The sequence below is a fragment of the Perca fluviatilis genome, chromosome 13, assembly GCF_010015445.1.
Source record: "Perca fluviatilis chromosome 13, GENO_Pfluv_1.0, whole genome shotgun sequence".
Lineage (NCBI taxonomy): Eukaryota > Metazoa > Chordata > Actinopteri > Perciformes > Percidae > Perca > Perca fluviatilis.
The window spans coordinates 28444018-28464017 of NC_053124.1; the positions used below are offsets into that span (position 1 = coordinate 28444018).

General features: G+C 40.4%; 1 protein-coding gene and 1 pseudogene across 1 annotated transcript in view; both read right to left on the reverse strand.

Moving 5' to 3' along the window:
- The window catches only part of LOC120571307, a 212999-nt pseudogene that overhangs the window by 135119 nt on the left and 57880 nt on the right, over positions 1 to 20000 (reverse strand).
- The window catches only part of LOC120571316 (major histocompatibility complex class I-related gene protein-like), a 7838-nt gene continuing 3552 nt past the window's right edge, over positions 15715 to 20000 (reverse strand). The window contains exons 4-6 of the mRNA XM_039820202.1: positions 19813 to 20000; positions 19253 to 19354; positions 15715 to 17341 (exon numbers count right to left, since the gene is read on the reverse strand). The exon at positions 19813 to 20000 is cut by the window's right edge and continues 115 nt beyond it. Of these exons, the coding sequence (XP_039676136.1) occupies positions 17271 to 17341; positions 19253 to 19354; positions 19813 to 20000 (361 nt within the window). The 3' untranslated portion in view covers positions 15715 to 17270. The remainder of the gene's footprint in view (positions 17342 to 19252; positions 19355 to 19812) is intronic.

Below are 20000 nucleotides of genomic sequence, written 5' to 3' on the forward strand. Positions count from 1 at the left end.
TCTGGCCCAGGTTTGGGACTTCCAGGAAGAAGACCCAGTGTAGAAATGCGCTGAAAGTGCAGGTCACTGGCAAAAGAGAAAATATAAATGCTAATAATGTCGGTTTATGGGAACTAGGGATGTAGCGATGCACTAAACTCATAGCAGTCTGATTCACGATTTTAAGGACAATTCCATTGGTACGGCGTTAATCTTGATTGCTATAGCTATCTTGAGTACTTTCTAGAAAGCCAGGCCGGTATTCAGCAAACTGGGTTAACTGCATCTACCTTTATGGCGTCCACTGGGCTAAAGCGCTGGCAGCTGTCAGGGCAAGTTTAGAGTGCCTTTGTTAGCAGCACAACAGGCACAAAATGCAATAATATGTCTGTGTCACGCATGAAAGGGCCCTAACGTTGACAACAAGATGCCTTTTAGCTCTGGGCATTGAACGTTCGCGCCACCCTGTCTCTATCTATGCGATTGGATAGCTAGGCCTGTTAGCTGCTAGCTGTTGGCTGATAAATACCATCCATGATAAGTGTTTTCCAGCCAGACTTTTTCAATGAAATCATCGCATGGCAGTTCGTTATTGTATTTGGCCAGCTCTCATCCGACATTATTGGTGATCCAATCTGGTGTTGTGGGTGGTGGGGAGGCTTGTCGGTGTGTCACAGTCTGAGGGTGGTAGTTCCCTTAGCCGGCTAACCCACATGCTTTGTCCCAGCATACAAACCTCCACGGCCAGCGGATAAAATCACAGAAGCCGGGTGGATCTGGTGGATGTCCTCAGAACAGATCTATTAACTACATGGCGAACTGTTGTAGTAGCGGTTACTGCGAAATAACTGAAAAGAGAATTTATATTCGTCTCGATAATGAATATTGCGATGCTCGATATTAATTCTGATATTTACAACAATTTAGCAAATTACGAAGTTATGGGAAAAAGCGCTCAAAATAGATTTATAACAAATTCGGCTCAGTTTCTTACAACCTAGGTTTATTTCAACTAATGGTCCCTTATTGGACTGGTAGCGATGATACAAAACAGGACGCTGTTTACTTTAGTTTGGACCAGTATAAAATAAATAGAAAAATACTGGTTGTATGTACCACAGTATAAAAACAAATGCAATACAACACCTGTATAAGTATTTCCAGCTACCGAGGCATCACTTTTTTGGCTTTTAGGATCGCATTTAATAAAGTCCTTAATTTTTTCCCGTCCATCCCTTTACTGCTACTTACGTCCTCCTGTCTTCGCTTTTGGCCATTGTTTTTTAACTTCTTTCTCCTTCGGCTGCTTATCTGACCTTCTCCAAGTTTGTCGCTTTACCTCGATTTTTTTAGCCCACAGCTACCGGAATACACGCCTCTTGCTTTTTGGCCAAAGACCCTCCCTACGCACCGCATCCCAATTTGGCTGCGAACTTGATTTGCGGCCTGGTGCGTTGGAGGACGATGATTTAACGGTTGGCCAGCGTATCAAAAAGCTAATCCCTTAACGGACTTTTTCGTTTATTTATTTTTTCTAAAATAGGTAAAGCACGCTGAATCGGCGCAGGCCCGATTAACCAGCCCTCGTTGCGTTTAGGCTGCGTTCCTCTTTTCTCTAGTTGGGTATGCGCATTTCGAAAATAACCTGAAGCTGCGTACAAGTTTGTTTTACTTACCTCCGGCCTTTCATACAGTTCCAGCCCACAATGCGAATACTTTAAAAGCCCTGATATGCTGGATTATGGCACCGTAGCCCCACCCAATTAGGCTAATAAATTAATGAATAAAGACCCACACAAAATAGCGATCAAGGGGCCGACCGATATTCACCGGAGGATGGTGGCGAAGAAAGTAGCTTCGTGACCCGTAGCGCTTCAGATTCAGACAGAAATCTATCTAAGGGCCCTATCTTGCACTCAAGCGCTTAATTACGCTTTGTACCGGTAGCATACTTGTCTATTTCCTATTTACCTGGCCTTTAAGCGGACTTTTCCCCTCTCCTGGGCAACCCATTGATTCGTTATTTTCAACGCCAAACGTTTCCCTGGTCCTATTTTGGGTTTTGAAATAACGTTCCACCGGCCAAACCACAGGTCCTAAGAGATCAATTGGTTATAGTCCTTGCGCGAGAGATCTAATTAAGCTAACGTTATTCTGTTCCTCTTTTAGAGTATACGCTTGGACCTGCATCTTGGCGATATACCCTATACCTATATATCCCACGGCCTTGGTTCCCATACATTCCATACACTTTTAATTACAAGGAAAAATATTTTGAAAATGCGCCGGGTGTTTGGATAGTCAGGAGCACAATTTACAGTTTACCAGTCCTCAAATTGTCGCTGCCTTGCGGCTTGATTTGTGTTTTACACATTTCCAGATCATGGATGTGTGGATTATATAAATGAGGAAATATTAAGAGGACTTAAGGAGACGTGATGTTGAAACTACAGTGAGTTTGGCACATCTCCTTTGGGATCTGGTCCGGGAGTGGCAATCAGCAAATGTAGCCTCTTGGTGTAGCGGGTGGACGGAGTGGAGTGGGGAGGAGTGAAGGGGCACACCAGGAGTTGGTGGTGTTGGAGGCTCCACGCCATGGCTGCAACAATCCTTCCAGACTTCGAGGAGATGCGCGAGAGGCAGCAGCAACATCGCCACCACCTGATCAAGCCGGGTTATTTAATTACGCTTACGCATCCCGGTTGACAGCTCCCGCTATGTGGCGACCATGCCCATAATTAAGCCGCCATGGAATAATGGCGCCTGCTCACCAAGGAATGTGAGGATGACTCTGCTGGTCTGGTTCCCCCTACCATCGTTACCCAACCCACACCTAGCTGCTAGATAGCCAACCGCATTTTAGATTTACGTCGGAAGCAAGACTCCAAGATCCGCCCACAAAGCTACTTGCGTTTCATATTGTTTCGATACGCGTTTCCAGATCACATAAAAAATAGGGCCCTAGCGCGTTATAGTGAGAAACAAAGTGTCTCCCCTGTGTTTCTGACCACGTTGGAAATCTGTAGCAGGAAGAAGTTAACCCTTCTTTGATTTCATGTTGTTTTAATGGAGAAGGATATCGGCGCTTACGTGATATCGCGATGCTTCGATATTGAGTCGATATATCTTGCACCCCCTAGTATGTATGGTCATAAGTATGGGCCTACAACATCTACATAATTTATTACAACAAATGAATGCAGAAAGTTAAGTTGGATAGAATATAGCATATATAATAAATATCATGAAATAATTTTGTTTAGGCTATGCCTTAAGTGCCTAGACCTGCCAACAAATGCCTGTTAGAAAAAAAACAAAACAACCCCACACTTTCTTAGCCCTGTAGATCAGTGGTTTCTCAAACCTTTTGACATCGAGGACCCTGTAGGAGCCGCATATTGGCTGTTGTTTTATGGTCTCATTCACATGTTGTTTGTTGATTATTGTGTTTATTAGCTTTGATTTGTGTGGGTTCCTATATCGTAGTTTGGCGGAGTGATAGTCTATTTGTTTGCTTCACCTGTACACCTGGGTTTTGGGCATTGACCAGAGAGGGGTGAGCCTGGGGGAGCTAACACTTGTGTTGACCATCGCTTCACATTAACAAATATCTACTCACCAGATAACAATTACATTTTGTAACTGGTGCTATAAGTGTATTTTACGTGTGGAAGAAGAAGAATAAAAATCATTGCAAGTACAATCTCGAGCATGTGTGGCTATCTCTGGCTGTTTAGCCCCTCATAGCAGCACTTTTGGACTGCCCACAGCGCAACAGACCCGTCATACTGACAGAAAAACTAGACCATGGACCCCATCTGTTTTGAATTAGATTTTGTCCATTGGTCCCCTTCTAATAGGTTCTTTGCTTTTAGATGTTGGTATTACAGAAATACTATAGATTGAGTCTATGAATGAATCTATCAAACAATCTGTTAATTATGGATGGAATTATAGTGAAAATAATGACTTTTGCTGGGGTGCCCCGGTGGGTTACTGGTATTGTTTTATTACTACTACAGAGATAGCATGCTATATCAATGGTAAAGAATAGAGAACATCGCATAGCTAACTAGGTTAGTGCTTGTATTTCATTCATTCACTCTAGCTAGATTATTTTACCATAGCCAGCTAAAAGAGTTCCAGACCAAAGATTTGATTCGACATGAATCCTGCATCTACTTGCAAGTCACCGTTCTGAAAGCTGCCAGTTTACACCAATGAGACGAGACAAGACAGTGTATCATCTTCATATTCATAGACTCTTTGCACTTCTGTCTAACTTCGACTCCGCTTTTTGTAGCTGGATATATTATTTGTTGTTTCTAAATATGAATGTGGATAATGTTAGCGATATTGGAGATGCTTGCTAGAGTTGCATTTCAAGTGAGAATCAAATATTTCTCTTGATTTACCCGTTGAGGCTCTTCTCCAGATCACTATGGGTCAGCTTCTGTTTCCCGTCCTGCCTGTTATCCTCTTCCTTTTTTTCCCTGTGTTTTCTGTCTGTGTTGTCTGTCTCTGTGCTCTGGGTCAAAACAAGAGCCTAACAATTTGACAAGAAAAACAAAATACGGTAAATCTTAAAAGTGGCGTTTCCGTCCTAAGGGATTGTTTGTTATTTATTTAAGGGGAACCGGACTAAATGATTAAACCTCTGCATTCTCATCTTACACATCCCACTCTATGTTATGGTGTGGGGGCAATTTCAGTAGATTTATAAACCACGTTGTGTGGAAACACAATAAGCATGGAAACTAAATACACACTTCCTGCATTACTGCATTACTTCAAATACTAAGTTACTCCTCTAGTAAACTAGTATTCACATGAAATAAAACAATGAGACCATTCAGCAAGGTACTCTGGGTAACTTTCAACACACAAACTGGATGCTATGGACTTCGTCACTAGGCTTTCTCCACTACGCCATTTAAACAAAGTGGAATAAATGTATAAAAGTGCAAATCTACACAAAAACCTGCAATCAATTAGTAAGCTGACATCAAATGTGGCATTTAGGAATCCTCTTTATTGCAACCTTGGCGCGGTAAGATGTCCAGATAGTGCAACAGTCATTCTTGTTTTTTACGTCCTGCTGCTCCCATCGTCAGCCAGGAAATAGTTTTTTTTTACTAAAGCAGTATATGAAATCAGATGTATTAACTACCACCATTTAGTTGTTTAGTGTTATTAAGATATTTATAAAATATCTGATCATGCCAGACGTAATTATTCCACTCATTTTTTAAACAATGCAAGTATCCATTTCAGCCACCAGGGGGGCAGTGCTCCCCCTGCCCCACAGCAAACTCATGGGTCAGACCCATCTGGTAGCGAAGGACTAGACTAAGGTCGAGATTAAGAGCTGCATAGAAAAATATGCACCAAACAAGCCACTTTGAAATTTTGCTGTTTCATGAATACAAAAGTCGGGTGACCCCCTCTGGACTGAAAATGTTTGGATGACCCTCCCCTCAATAAAGAATAAAAATACATGACCCTCCTCTATTTTCCTCCGGTGGTCCATTCCATCAATACCAAACGGTCCCTAATTATGTGTTTAAACGAAAGTTTAACTCGGGTACATTCACAAAAAGACCCTAGGTTGCATTTTGGCGAGAGTTACGCTTTAAGTGGTTTGGGCTCCTTCTGTAAGTAATGTTGGGGTAAAATTTGGTTTTGGAGAATTCTACAAGCAGCACAATTACCACAGGTCAAGCAATCAGTCCGTTCCAGTCACATTTTCAACAGGCACGGTACTAGTAGCATTAAAAATTAAAAATTAAAGTCTCAGCAAATGCCAAGCCATGATGATGGTATTGTTAAATTTCTGTATTTAATTTTTTTTCTCCATATTTCAACTCCAAATTCATTTCAGACTTAGGCATTGTTAAAATGAGTTTTCTCCTGTGAAGAGAGACAGACTGTGTGTGTATTGTGTCCAACAGCTCTGGACCACTTTTCAGAATTCTAAATATGCGAAAATTGGTTAATGCCACAAATTCTCTTATTGTAAATTACTGTTCCTAGTGGTTCTTGCATGAGGCCCATTATGTGGTAAAAACCAATTCTTTAAATTAAGAATGTACATTTTCGTTGCCGTCCATCAACTTAAACCACAAAAGCACGAAGAATAAAGTTGTATTCCAGCACAATTTTTTTTTTTAAACCACGGAACAGATTACATTTGTGTTTTGCCTAATCTGGCTAATCTCCATCACGTCTGATTCCAGTCTCACCTCTGTTGGTCCTGATCTCTACTTTGTCCAGTTTGGTGATGATGTCGTCCTCCACACCAGAGAGCTGAAACACACAGTCGGTACCTCCTCCAGTCTTCAGCTGGGACTGATGAAAGGTCCAGGTCAACACTCATCTGGAAGGATCCATCGTCGGTTGGGGAGGATCTCTCGAGGTCCAGTCCTCCCCATGAAGCTCCTCTCCATCTTTCCTCCAGAACATCATGGCTCTGTCAGAGGTAGAAACCTGTAGCGTGGCAGCTGACTGGAGAGAGGAGGGAGACTTCTGGAGGAGAGACACTGAGGGAAGATCTGCACAGTGAAGACAAATACTTTATTATTATTTACTGGAGATTAATATTATCATTTCTGTTTGATGTCATGTATTTTAAATGCATTTTTTTATGAAATGCAAATAAACGTCACTGAAGTGTAAAAAAGGAGGTGAAATAGATTAAAAAAGGAGGACAGTTGGGTGTAGAAACACAGAAAGAGACAGAGAGAGACACACTGAGACAAACAGAAACAAAGCAGAAAGAGAAGAGAGAAAGAAAGTAAGGGAAAAGAGTGGTGATAACTGCAAAGAGGAGAGGGAGGCAGAGAGATGAAGAGAGAAGAAGAAATATTAACATTGTTGTGTCCATTAAACTCCATCAGGTCATGTGATTCTACCTGTTCTCAGCAGAGAGCTCCTCCCATAGTTCACAAACTTCTTCAGCCACTCAGGACACTCCTGGTTCAGGAAGTGTTTTTTCTGATATATCAAAGCTTTGTCATTGTTCCACTGGTGTCTGGTGATGACAGCCTGTTGGTTTGGAGCGATGAATGTCTCTATCTTCAGGTCAAATAATATGAAGTCTTCTCCATCATAACCATACTGATCATAACCATTGACCTCTCCAGTCTCATCATCCCACTCACAGCCGAACATCCTCTGGTAAACGTGAACACCTGAGAGAGAGAGAGAGAGAGAGAGAGAGAGAGAGAGAGAGAGAGAGAGAGAGTCATATGTTAACTGTTGATAACTCAAACTAATGATTATTTTCATTATCAATTATTTTTATTAATCAATTAACCAAACAAATTTAAACAAAGAAAAGCAGTGAAATTCTCACGTCTTTTAAATAAAAGACTTAAATAAATATTTGATTATCAAAATTGCTGTCAATTAATTTCCATTAATCAACTAATAGATTACTGACTAATAGTTTCATCACTTTATATGTTTATTACGACACAGACACACTGTGGTTAATTTAATTTAATCTAATCTGTAGTTCTGCTAAATATTTAGTGTTCAAACTAATAATTCTTGTCATTATTGATTTATTTTGATACATTTAAATAAATGTTTACAATGTAAAATGAAATGTGTGATGATCTCCTCTGTCTGATCAACACTCTATGGAAGCGTATTACATTCACCGTAGAAAAAGAATTTAGACACGTGATATCTCGTAATTATGAGAAATAAGATAAGCTGTTTCTATGGTGAATGTAATACGCTTCCATAACACTCAACACTATTTCATATTAAATGATATTAAACAGAGAAAAGCAGAACATTATCATATTTGAGGAAAGTGAAACTACAATATATTTTGACTTTTTTGTCAAAACTGTTGGGATGGACTGGTTCCTGCAGGAGAGTTCTTCTGGACCAGCTCACTCCACTTATTCTGATCTAATCTAGTGGAGATAAAGTGGTAATGGTCTCTGCTGCTTATTATGGGATGGACAGAAACACTGGATCAGTGGAGTATAGCAGCATCCAGTCCACTCAGTCTCAGTAATGTTTCTGTTGAGTTGAGTTTTCAGTCACGAAAATACATCAAACTGTTTAATCTCTGTGTGTGTGTGTGTGTGTGTTAACGTGTTTACTAAAATAGAAGGATAAAAATATAAACAACATTTTATTAGTAGGAAGTGAAACATAAACAAACCTCCAATTTGGTTGAAGCGCCGCTTTACAACTTCAATTTTGGCTTTGAAGGTCCGCTGGTCACCCCTCAAGTTCCTAGTGTTTCTCCATTCTGCCAGTACAGAGGATCTTCTGTGACTCTGCTCATCCAGTCCTGTTTGGGTACCAGTCTCATGGTGTTACTGTCATAGTGAACAATCTCAACTTCATCAACCAATCCCACAGCCACAAACTCTGGGTAGTTTGGGACTCCAGAGGAGTCCAGTGTAGAAATACTTCAGAGAGTGAGTCACTGTAAGAAAATATGAATGTAATAATGTCAGTTTTTATATAAGTAGGGATGTAACATCAGAGGTGGGTAGTAACAAGTTACATTTACTCCGTTACATTTTACTTGAGTAGGTTTTTGAAAAAATTATACTTCTAGGAGTAGTTTTAAATCACTATACTTTTACTTTTACTTGAGTAGATTTGTGAAGAAGAAACTGTACTCTTACTCCGTACATTAGGTTACAATGAGCTCGTTTTCTTTTTACCTCTTTGTAATTCTACGCGTCATTGTTTTATCCCCCCGCATACGCTCATTTTAATGTTTTATTTTGACAGAGAGAGACTTCCGCTAAAGGCTCTACCACGTGACTGTGTTTCACCAATCAAATGCAGTTGTGCAGTCTCGTCCACATGACAGTACTCAAACTCAGCGGCCGGGGACCGGACCTTATATACGCTCTATGGACCGGACGGGTCAGCTTTACAGTTGTAACAAAACAAAAATGTCAGAATCAACCGCTGTACCCTACCAATCCAGATCAACATGTACTGGATTTCTTTCAGTTACCCGCTTCACCTAACCTAACAACGGGGTTCCCACATAAGCTGTGTCACGGACGGTGGTTATCAAACGATTCAACCAACCCAGGGTTTCCCAATCCAGTGGCGTGTGTTCACATAAAAGAGGCGGTGTTTGCACAAAATGACCATTAGCCACATATTTTACATAAGAAGAGGCAAACTATAATTCTACATAAATATGAAGAACACAGACTTTTACAGGCAAAAAGCATAATACAGTCGCTGCTTCCTAAAACAGGAGGACAGCTGGCAAAAAATAGCAGACGCTGTAGATGCACAAATCACAACGGCTTATCAATATCACCTCCCCGTCAGTCAGGCACAAGATCTGACCATAATTACACTTGTCCTTTCCATAAACTGTTGTTGATTTAGCAGTTGCAACCCTGGCAGTGGAAGCGATCGCGTGAGAGCAAATAAAAATATAAAAACATAATTCAAACCGGTCATGCGGTTGGCAACACACGGCTCCAGAAGTAAGAAATAGAAGCGTATGTAAGAAAATTCAACATTGCAGTGGTTACAAATAACTTTAGTTGTGTTGACTGCAACGTCTGGAAGAACTTTAAAATTAAAATGGCCATGTAAAAGTTCCGTGCCGTTTGTTTATCCGCCAATTCTTTCTTTTCCGGTTCCTGTAAAGCTGACAGCAGTCAGCACAGACTTTCACAAAATAAAAGCCTGTGAGCAACAGACTTTTAAAATAATAAAATAAATAATAAAAACTGCATTAATGCGCCGATAAAATAATTGTCTGCGTTAATTAATTAATGGAGTTAACGCGATAACCCGTTAACTGCTCCAGCCCTAGTTAAAATATAAAATATAGGCTAGACCTACTACGGGACATAGATAGAACCTACCCTACCTATGCTCAAACGCAGCATGACTGCACTTCACCATCACACCACTAGGTTATGTGAGCACATTGCATACGCATCGATTTGACAGCACTCGCAAATTCCGAAGAAGTCACCTTGCTTTTGAGGTAAATACCACCAATACATCTTAAATATAAATATATGTGGCTATCCTCTCGCCATTCAGAGCTCCGGAAAAGTTCCCATATATTTTGAGACACCTGTCAGCAATAGACTACAATGCAATCTCTGATGGCGGAATATTCAGTGAATTGGCTACCCAACAACAACATCAGTGCAAATTCCAAAATTGTTCGTCTGTTTATTTCCACGGTTCAACTCACGAGATGATTGAAAACCCAAGTGTTGTTATCACTACGTGTAGGCCTACATTATAAGACTAGAACATAGTTTGGCTGTGCAATGGATTTATTAATTTCTGCCAGTTAGTGCATTTTCCCTGTGTATAAGTTAAAGACTATGTTTGACACTGAGGATATCGGAGACTGTGGTCTGGTTCAAATGAGTTAGGCCCACGTTTTATTTCATTGTGAAATTTAGAATGACACTCTAGACTTAACAACTAAATTGTTAAGTCTATTTCTTTGTATTGCGAAATTAAAATGAAATATGTACTATTACAACCAATATTATGTTGAAATTAATTCAAAGGAATCCTCTCTCTGTCTGTTGTGCGTGTGTCAAGTTATAGCCTAGGCCTACCGTTTGCATATACTACATAACGCCACTCGCCGCATAACTACTTAATTGTACAGCTTAGGTTATGTGCGGGTGAGCCAACTTTTTAATGAGATAAAGAGAGCCCCATTAAAGACCATAGACTGTAAAGACTCAAAGATAATTCGAGCACTGTGCAGTACCTCCGTAAACCGCTCAAGCCCATGGTGGCTTTAAGACTAGTGTTATCGAACTGACCGAAGAGCCGGTTAATTAACCCGACTTCGTTGTCACTGGGCGGAGGGAATCGAGTGCCATACATCAATGAACCGACTCACTCCCGTTTTTCTTTTTACTTCATTCGGCGTTGGCATTATATATATGTCAATGGTTGGCGTTTGTAGCTGGTATTCTTCTGCTACTGTGTGTGTTGTAATCTAGCTCATTAAGCCTCCACTGGACTGGAGTGGTGGTGCTAGAATCAATCAGGAAATGAGCTACTAATGCCTAGACCCTATGCGAACCCCGGTCGAGTCTAATGTAACCGTGCAGGGCCGGCGGCGCTCGAGTCTAATGTAACCGTGCAACCGGTTGGCCCGCTCCAGTCTAATGTAACCGTTACAGCCGGCCGGTGTTCTGTCGATCTATGCTACCTATCGAGATGTGCTACTTAGCGGTTCTGCGCATGCGGTACGACCAAGCGTGGTCTGATTCCCGCCCACAAATCTATGCAACCTTGGCAGATTGGGACATCGGATCGGTTATTGTGGTTAATGTTGAGTAACATCTAATAGTAATAAATAATGTATTCATTGTGCCTTTTGACCTGTAAGCATGTCAATAAATATTCAATAAATATAAATTAATAGAATATCAAAATATGCTCCTTATCTCCTGACAGTGCACATGGAGTGAGTAGTGGTGCAATATATAATGATTCTGTTGGGGAGCATTATTTGATAGGGTATATTTGTCAGAATACACTACCACTGAAATATTCAATAAAGATATAATGGAGTATCAAAATATTCTCAAATAAGCATAAGATGTCAATACTGTTAGAGTTATATCTCTATGGGATTCAGCCTGCCTGCACAATTCGAAATGGGAACACATAAGGAAGCACATTTCGATAGGGCAGCGCGACTCGATAGACTCTACTATCGATTTGCTCTACGGTAGCATTTTTCGACAAGGCAGCATAGATCGTCAGAACACCGGCTGCTCGAGTCTAATGTAACCGTGCAACCGGTCGGCCCGCTCGAGTCTAATGTAACCGTGCAACCGGTCGGCCCGCTCGAGTCTAATGTAACCGTGCAACCGGTCGGCCCGCTCGAGTCTAATGTAACCGTGCAACCGGTCGGCCCGTTCGAGTCTAATGTAACCGTGCAACCGGTCGGCCCGCTCGAGTCTAATGTAACCGGTGCAACCGGTCCGCCCGCTTCGAGTCTAATGTAACCGTGCAACCGGGTCGCCTTTCGAGTCTAATGTAACCGTGCAAACCGGTTGGCCCTTCGAGTCTAATGTAACCGTTAACCGGTTCGGCCCTTCCGAAGTCTAATGTAACCGGTACAACCGGGTCGGCCCCTTCGAGTCTAATGTAACCGTGCAACCGACTCTAATGTAATCAAGCGGTGTCTTGGTTCTCGGCAAGTTTGAGTTATTAACCGAGCCTTGTTTCTGGTGCATCTTAGAGGATTGTGTTCACGGCAATTCACACATTATCGATGGGGGAAGTACAGTACATACGTCATGTTATTTTGGTAGTTATGTTAAGTTAAATGTTAGAGAAGTGAATGTTGCTACGTAGTGGCTAGGCTAGGCTGTCACAAGGAGACCGTAAGGACCGTAACCGAGGGTAGGCTACTGCATGAGTCTATGTAATCAAACGGGTGTCTAGGTTCTCGGCAAGTTTGACTTATCAACCGATAGCAGAAGCCTTTGTTTCCCGTGCATTTTAGAATTGTGTTGATGGAAATTCATATGCTACATTACCAAGGGGAAAGTATTAAGCCTATATCACATACAAATACACGTAATGTTATCTTGATAGTTATGTAAAGTTAAACACGATCATCACCCACCCCTGCCGGGGGCGCCGCGAACCGGGTAACCGAATCTATTAACTTCGGTAGGCCAACCAACAACCGTCCGGTTGAACCGACTCGTAAAAGAGTCGGTTGTCCCATCACTATTTAAGTTAACATGGCGCTCTTCCTGGGGGCTTGCACGAATGAAGTAAAAGAAAAAAAAAAACAAGAGTGAGTCGGTTCATTGACGTATGGCACTCGATTCTCCGGTTCAGTGACACGAGTCGGGTTAATTAACCGGCTCTTCCGTTCAGTTCGTCAACACTAGCCAAAAAACACACACCACGACAGCTCCTGATATTATAAAATAATGGTCGAAATAAATGACACTTCTGCCCTTTTTCAGAAATAGGCCTACACTGAAGGCAACAGTGGCTAGCTAAACAAATGTAACTTAGGCTAACCAACCGATGAGTTAGGCCTACTGACAGGATTTACTTTAACATGAACTTTAACGTTAAGATAATGGGTTTGTTACTTTCTAACATTTCTATAATCTGCAAGTAAGTCCTAAAACTACTATCAAAAGAACTGTAAACTCATGAATACAGTTTATAAAGACAAGAAGCATTTTTTTTCTTTTAGCCTACAATTAAATAAAATCCTTACCTGCCGCCGCGTCCTGGACCATGAGTCCCAGGAGGAGCAGAACCAGCCAGGTCTTCATTGTGAGCTGTCTCTTCTGAACCTTTTGATAGACTTATTACTAACTTCTATGTTTACTTCTCCAGAGAAAAGACACCGCCCCGCCACGACCACCGGGGTCAACTGAGGATGAAGCGCTGTCGTCATCTGAGCCAATGGGAATTTAGCATCGACGTCACTTGTTACTCGGTGAAACTGACCCAGTGAGATATAAACGAAAGCGAAAGTAAAATTGTGTTATTTCAGCCTGTGCGAGAGGATTTGCGAGAGGATGTGCCTTCATTCTGGTTTCTCAGCTGTGTTCACATATGAAAGGAGCATTCTACCTTCTGCTGCTCAGATCTTCTACAATCTAGAAGGTGATCTGTGTGTGACAGGCTGAATGCTCCTGAACTGATCTGGAGCTGTGGACGCTGAAAACTGCTCCAACAAGAAAAATGGAACACCTCTGTTGATGTTTGAACACCTGATGCTGGTTTTCATTTTGCTCTTTCTTTGGTGCTGTTTCTACTCTCTTTCCATCCTCACTTATTGTTGCTGAAGCAATTTATAAAACATTATAGAGTTTCTGTTTAATAAGAAAACTCAGATCTTTTGTTATTCAACTGAGACATTATTAGTCATGATTATTACACAAACAGATCAATATGTGTCACATATTTTATCCAGAGAATCTAGTTATTATTTGACTTTGAGGCTTGAACTCTTTCTGCTCACTGCAATACCTGAGTCTATATCACTGCTGATCAATACCTGAGTCTATATCACTGCTGATCAATACCTGAGTCTATATCACTGCCTGAGTCTATATCACTGCTGATCAATACTCTCTATCACTGCTGATTTATACCCGAGTCTATATCACTGCTGATCAATACCTGAGACTATATCACTGCTGATCAATACCTGAGTCTCTATCACTGCTGATCAATACCTGAGTCTATATCACTGCTGATCAATACCTCAGTCTATATCACTGCCTGAGTCTATATCACTGCTGATCAATACCTGAGTCTATATCACTGCTGATCAATACCTGAGTCTATATCACTGCTGATCAATACCTGAGTCTATATCACTGCTGATCAATACCTGAGTGTGTCTCTAGAGCAGTCAGCAGAGTGGCAGCGCCCCCTGTGGAGGATTCTTGTATCTCCTCTGAAAATAACAGGACAGGACACAGAGACGCAGCAGCATCAGGAGGACTGCTACAGTTTTGTTGATTGCTTAAGGACTATTTTGAAAACCGGGACTGGTTTTTCCAAATCCTACACCCAATCAGCAGAACACCTCAGACCCTTGGCAAAATGAAACTCTTACAAAAACAATACACTAATTTATAAAAACCATATTTAGTTACCATGTGCAACACACACGTTTCATATGACTTAGTTCTGACTTAGTTTGGTTTGAACCAGTTACACACTGCTGTTGCTAACCTAAAACACTTTTAGCAATTCTACTTCTCAGTGATTAGAGTACTGTAAATGAAGTACACAGAGAAAGTACAAACATACAATAAGTTCACCAAACACTACACAAGACCAATGCTGCAGACTGAGGGAAATATCATTTATTTCTCTCCATATTCCCAAATCAGTCAACATGGAGAATACACAACAAAACATGTCCCAGTTTTCATGCTAGTAATGTGCATAACACTGTTAGCTCAGCAAACAACAGACAAACTAATAAATAATTAAAATTACAATACAGGTTATAACAGTAAAAAAAAAAAAAAAAGATCTAAAAAATATATTTTTTCTGCACATTTTTCCGGGAATTTTCTTTTTCAGTTTACTGTATTTTTTTAGCATATTTTTGTTCAGTCCAATGTAAATATAACTGCTGTGCATATGTTGCACTGACTTGTTTGGTGAAAAATAAAAAAAATAATGTTTCAACAGCATATGTGTGTATCTGCAAATATGTCTGTGCACATGAACAATCTGAAGAATTGTCTTTGTGCCTTTGGTGCAAAAGTTTGATTTTGATAATGCTATATGTAGTTTTGGTTGCAGTGCTTCATTTTGCAGGATATATATGAGATATTTTGCAGTTTGGGTGTGCGGTTTTGTGAATTGTGTTTAGTATTTTGATAAAACCAGCCTAGTTTGCAAAATTGTGTTTTAGCAATTGTAAAAAACTGTAAGCAATCATGTGTTTGTGCACCTGATGGCTGTGTCTCACAGATTGACTCATAGGTGTGATAATGGGACAGTCAGTGCTTTGGAATTGCAAGGAAGTGCCATCATAATATACTTCTGTGTCTAATGTATACCAGTGTTTATTTTCTTTTGCAAATCACTGTGTGTGTGTGAGTGTGTAAAGTGTGAGGCTGACATTGTGATTATGGTGGGGCACATCTGGGCCAATGTTTTGCTCCCTGAGTGTAAGGTTTTGATAATTATGTAATACTTTTGATTTCAGAGTGTCAGCAATCGGCAAAAACTGTAAGGACTTCATTGAAAAGCAAAACAGACGTACAAAAGGAATAAAATATCAGGACAACTTCATTCAACATTCATACTTAACCCAACACAAGAAGAGATTTGGAGCATTGCTGTTTCTTTATGTTCATAAAAATAAGACAGAAAACGTCCGTCCTCCCAAAATAGCAGCAAATATTTACAACATTTCTATCAGTGAGCTGAGAAGCTGAAAACATCCCACAACCCTTTGTCTCAGCTAAAACTAAAATATAATTAGGTTTCAAAACAGATCAAAAGATAGATCTTATGAAACAAAAACAACAATGCACTCCTGATGAATTAAGAAAAATCTGAAAGACATAAATTATTTCTTACTTAAGCCTGGTTGGAATCAAAACAAGATCTTCAGTTTTAAAGAAATATACAAACTAACTATTTACACAACTGGAAAATAAATACTGAACTGAAGTTTATAGTGTGTGTGTGTGTATGTGTGTGTGTATGGACCAGGGCCCAGTTTTTCAAAAGTAATCCAGTGGGATTTCGGATCACGGATTGGATCAAATCTTGGAAATGGGTTTTTCAAAAGCAAAAGAGGGATTCTGAACTAAGATCAGATCATGTAATCCGATCTTACATGTGATCTGGATCAAACCTGCCCTTTGGGTTTTTCAAAAGTTTGAACTTGGTTTGGAATCTATTTGATCAAAAAAAAAACAGGATTATCCTGATCCCATTAGAAGGGTGGATTCAGTTGTGATTTTTGGAACCAAATAAAATCAAAGAGGGTTTTTTTTAAGTGAATGATCATAAAATAAAGGTTTACTGATGATATACACATTTCTTCATATTTCAAGCATATATGAAGCATGTCACATCTAATGAGATATGGACTATTCGATAGTATTGTTTTTGTTTTGTTATTTAACATTATAACAAAATAGGGAATGTAAAATGTTTCTGTTTCTTAAAATTAAAACAATGTCCATTTGTGGCCACCAGTATTTTGCCTACCTGTTGTTCTTTGCTCAGCCAGTAGGCTACACTGTTGGTTCCATTTAAGGCTCTGGTAAACAGGATTTGGTCATCCTGAAATTTGGTATTTGGATCACAGTGATCCAATCCAATGTTCCTTTAAAAAACTGGCATAAAGTAAGATGGATCAGGTGATCCTGGATAGCAAAACATGGGATTTCCAAATCCGGATCAATTTCATCCAGATTAAATCTTTAGAAAAACTGGGCCCAGGAGTAACACAGATTTACATTTACACCGACATCTCCGGCACAGCATGTTTCTGGATGTTGCTGACTGATTTGCAGCGTTGCCCCCGGTGATCTGATACAACCAGAGAACCTTTGGTCGCTACGACAGGGACTGAGCCTTTGTACATGGGGCGCACGCTCTACCAGGTGAGCTATCCAGGCGCCCCAAGTCAGAGATGTTCTTTACAGCTCCGATGTGTCCCAGAGGTTTCCCAGGGGATAAAGAACCAATCCCAGAAGGTTTCACAGAGTTTATGGCAGCTTTGTGTGAATAGTTCACGTCAACTCACTGTGTGCAGGGTGATGGGTTTAGGAGTTAGAGTCTGGATTCAGTTTCTCAGAGAGCTCAGAGCTGTTGTCAGGAGATGGAGGGCATTTGGCTGAAACACAGCAAAGACAAGTCATGTTTTATTTTTGGCAAAGTATCTTCTAACACCTTCTTCCCAGTGGATATGATCCCCTCTTCTAGTCACTCAAATCTCTTCTATCTTTCTGTTTTTATCTTACTTAACTTCTTTTCTTATCACTTCTCTGTTGTTATGTGTATTTATTATTGCATTGCCACATTTTCAATAGTTGTAAGGACCTCAGGAAGAACAGCTCCTGCAATGCAGATGACCACGATCTGCAAAACCAGGGTGGTGAGGAAAGGACAAGCAATTTGCGGTGATGGGCTCCATCCCCTATTCCAGGCGTATGAGGTGCTGCCATCAGGCAGAAGATATATGGTACCGTCCTTACAAACCAACCGGGCTTGCAAATAATGTATTCCTACCAGCATCACACTACTGAATAAGTTAAGGAAAATAACTTGATCCTTTCTGTGTGATAATACTAACCTGTCTCCGCCAGATGGATCGCTTCGCATTTGCTCGGCATATCCATCTGGGAACTTACCGTTGGAGAACTTTTGGGAAGGGGCGAAAATACTGGTTAGCTGATTGGATAAACCATCTGTCTATCACCACCTATGTTGGTGATAGACGGGCCAAATCAACCAATCAGATCAATGAAGCGTATGAAAATACAACCACAAGCCAGGCTACCCCTGCTGCTGCAGGCAAAGCATAGCTCGTTAGCTCAGCAAGCAAGCAACATGTCAGTAAAGGATATTTGCCGTTTGTGTAATGAGAATTTAGGAATAAAAGGCACCATTTCAGGTTCCCGGTCCATATTCCAAAAGAAGGATCCAAGAGAAAAAAGCATTAGCGAGCGGCTAACAAAATTAGGGCTACCGCTGTCTGAAAATACTGGTTAGCTGATTGGATAAACCATCTGTCTATCACCACCTACGTTGGTGAGAGACGCTTCTTGTTGTGTCACACCTAAACCCGTCTCAAAACCAATGCTGATTGGTTGGTCGTTTGGCGAACGGCTCCAAATTTTCTCTATCTCAAGATGCCAGACTGATCTGCGAGTGGTAAAGTGGAGCTTGCAAGATTAGGACGGTCTCACGAGGCTATGATAATACTGCACTTTGGGATAATATAAAAATGTCACTGCTGGTGTTTCACCTTACTAATGATAGCCCACTGGTGCTAATGATACTGCTTTACTATTTTATAATGTAGAGATATTTGGTGTTGTGTATTGTTGTTGTGTGGGGGGGAGGAGGGGTTTAGTGGTCCTGTTGTTGTCTGTCTGTCTGTCTGTGCACGATGAATTTCTGAAAGGATCAATAAATGTCTATCTATAAATTCATCCAAAAATAAGTTAATATCAAAATCATAATCTTCGCTCCAATTTCCACATTTATTTATTCTTTTATTTCTTTTTTATGTTTCCAATTCTTTTTATTTACTAATTTAGCCCATTTCTATTTCTATTTCCACAATTTTAGTTTCTCTTTCTTTTACTGATTTATTCTTCTTTATGACACTCCTAAAGTTCCAAAACCAAACCAAACACTATCCACACTCAGCTGTTGGTTGAGGGCCATCAAACTGCCGGTCAGCCTTAAAAGGGACAGAAATGTCTCGGAGTGGATTATCAGTAACGCTAATAAATCAAATACAACTGGATTATCCAAAAGTAAACACACATTAAACATAATATATGAAGAATAGAAGCAAATATGATGAAATATCCACACATAAATATTAATATTTAACTAAAATATATATTTGTCTCTTCTAGTCATATCATAATGATATGCACTGAGCCTCACACCGCTTACTGCTCAAGTTTGAAGTTCGCTTCACTTTTGAAGTCTGGATCAAAGCATTCATTGTAAGTCTAAAATCTAAACACTGAGAAAGAAATGAGGCAATCTTTGTGTTTGAGTGTGTCACCTTTCTTCTTTCTGTAAACTAGGACTCCGATCACAGCGAGGAGGACGAGAGCCAGTACAACCACTACAGCGATGATGGGGATGGTCATGTTAGTGGGCTCCTCTGTTGAGCAGAAAACAACAAAAAATAGTCCCAACCTGAACAGATGAAGCAGGTTAGAAGAGAAGAACATCCATCTATCAACCAGACCACTAACCTGTATACAGACACTTTATGTTACATTTATGAAAGTAGTTAAAAAAGAAGTGTTTTGTATGTTTCATTATTGAAATGTTTCTTTTTCATTAAATCAAAGCTATATAACCGGTGGGCAGACAGCACAAACATCATGGTGGTCGACAACAATCATTTCTCCAAAGCAGTTTAAAACTTTTAGTTTACATTACTATCAAAGTAAAGATTGGTTTATATATTTAAAAAAAAATAGATAAAAGAAACTGACAACAAAACAATTTAAGGAAACAAAACTTCCCATCCAACACATAAAAATACATGAACTACAGGACTGTTAGAGTAAACTAGATGTGTGTTTCCTTCCTCACGTCTGATTCCAGTCTTACCTCTGTTGGTCCTGATCTCTGCTTTGTCCAGTTTGGTGATGATGTCGTCCTTCATACCAGAGAGATGAAACACACAGTCGTACCTCCTCCAGTCTTCAGCTGGGACTGATGAAAGGTCCAGGTCAACACTCATCTGGAAGGATCCATCGTGGTTGGGGAGGATCTCTCCGAGGTCCACGTCCTCATGA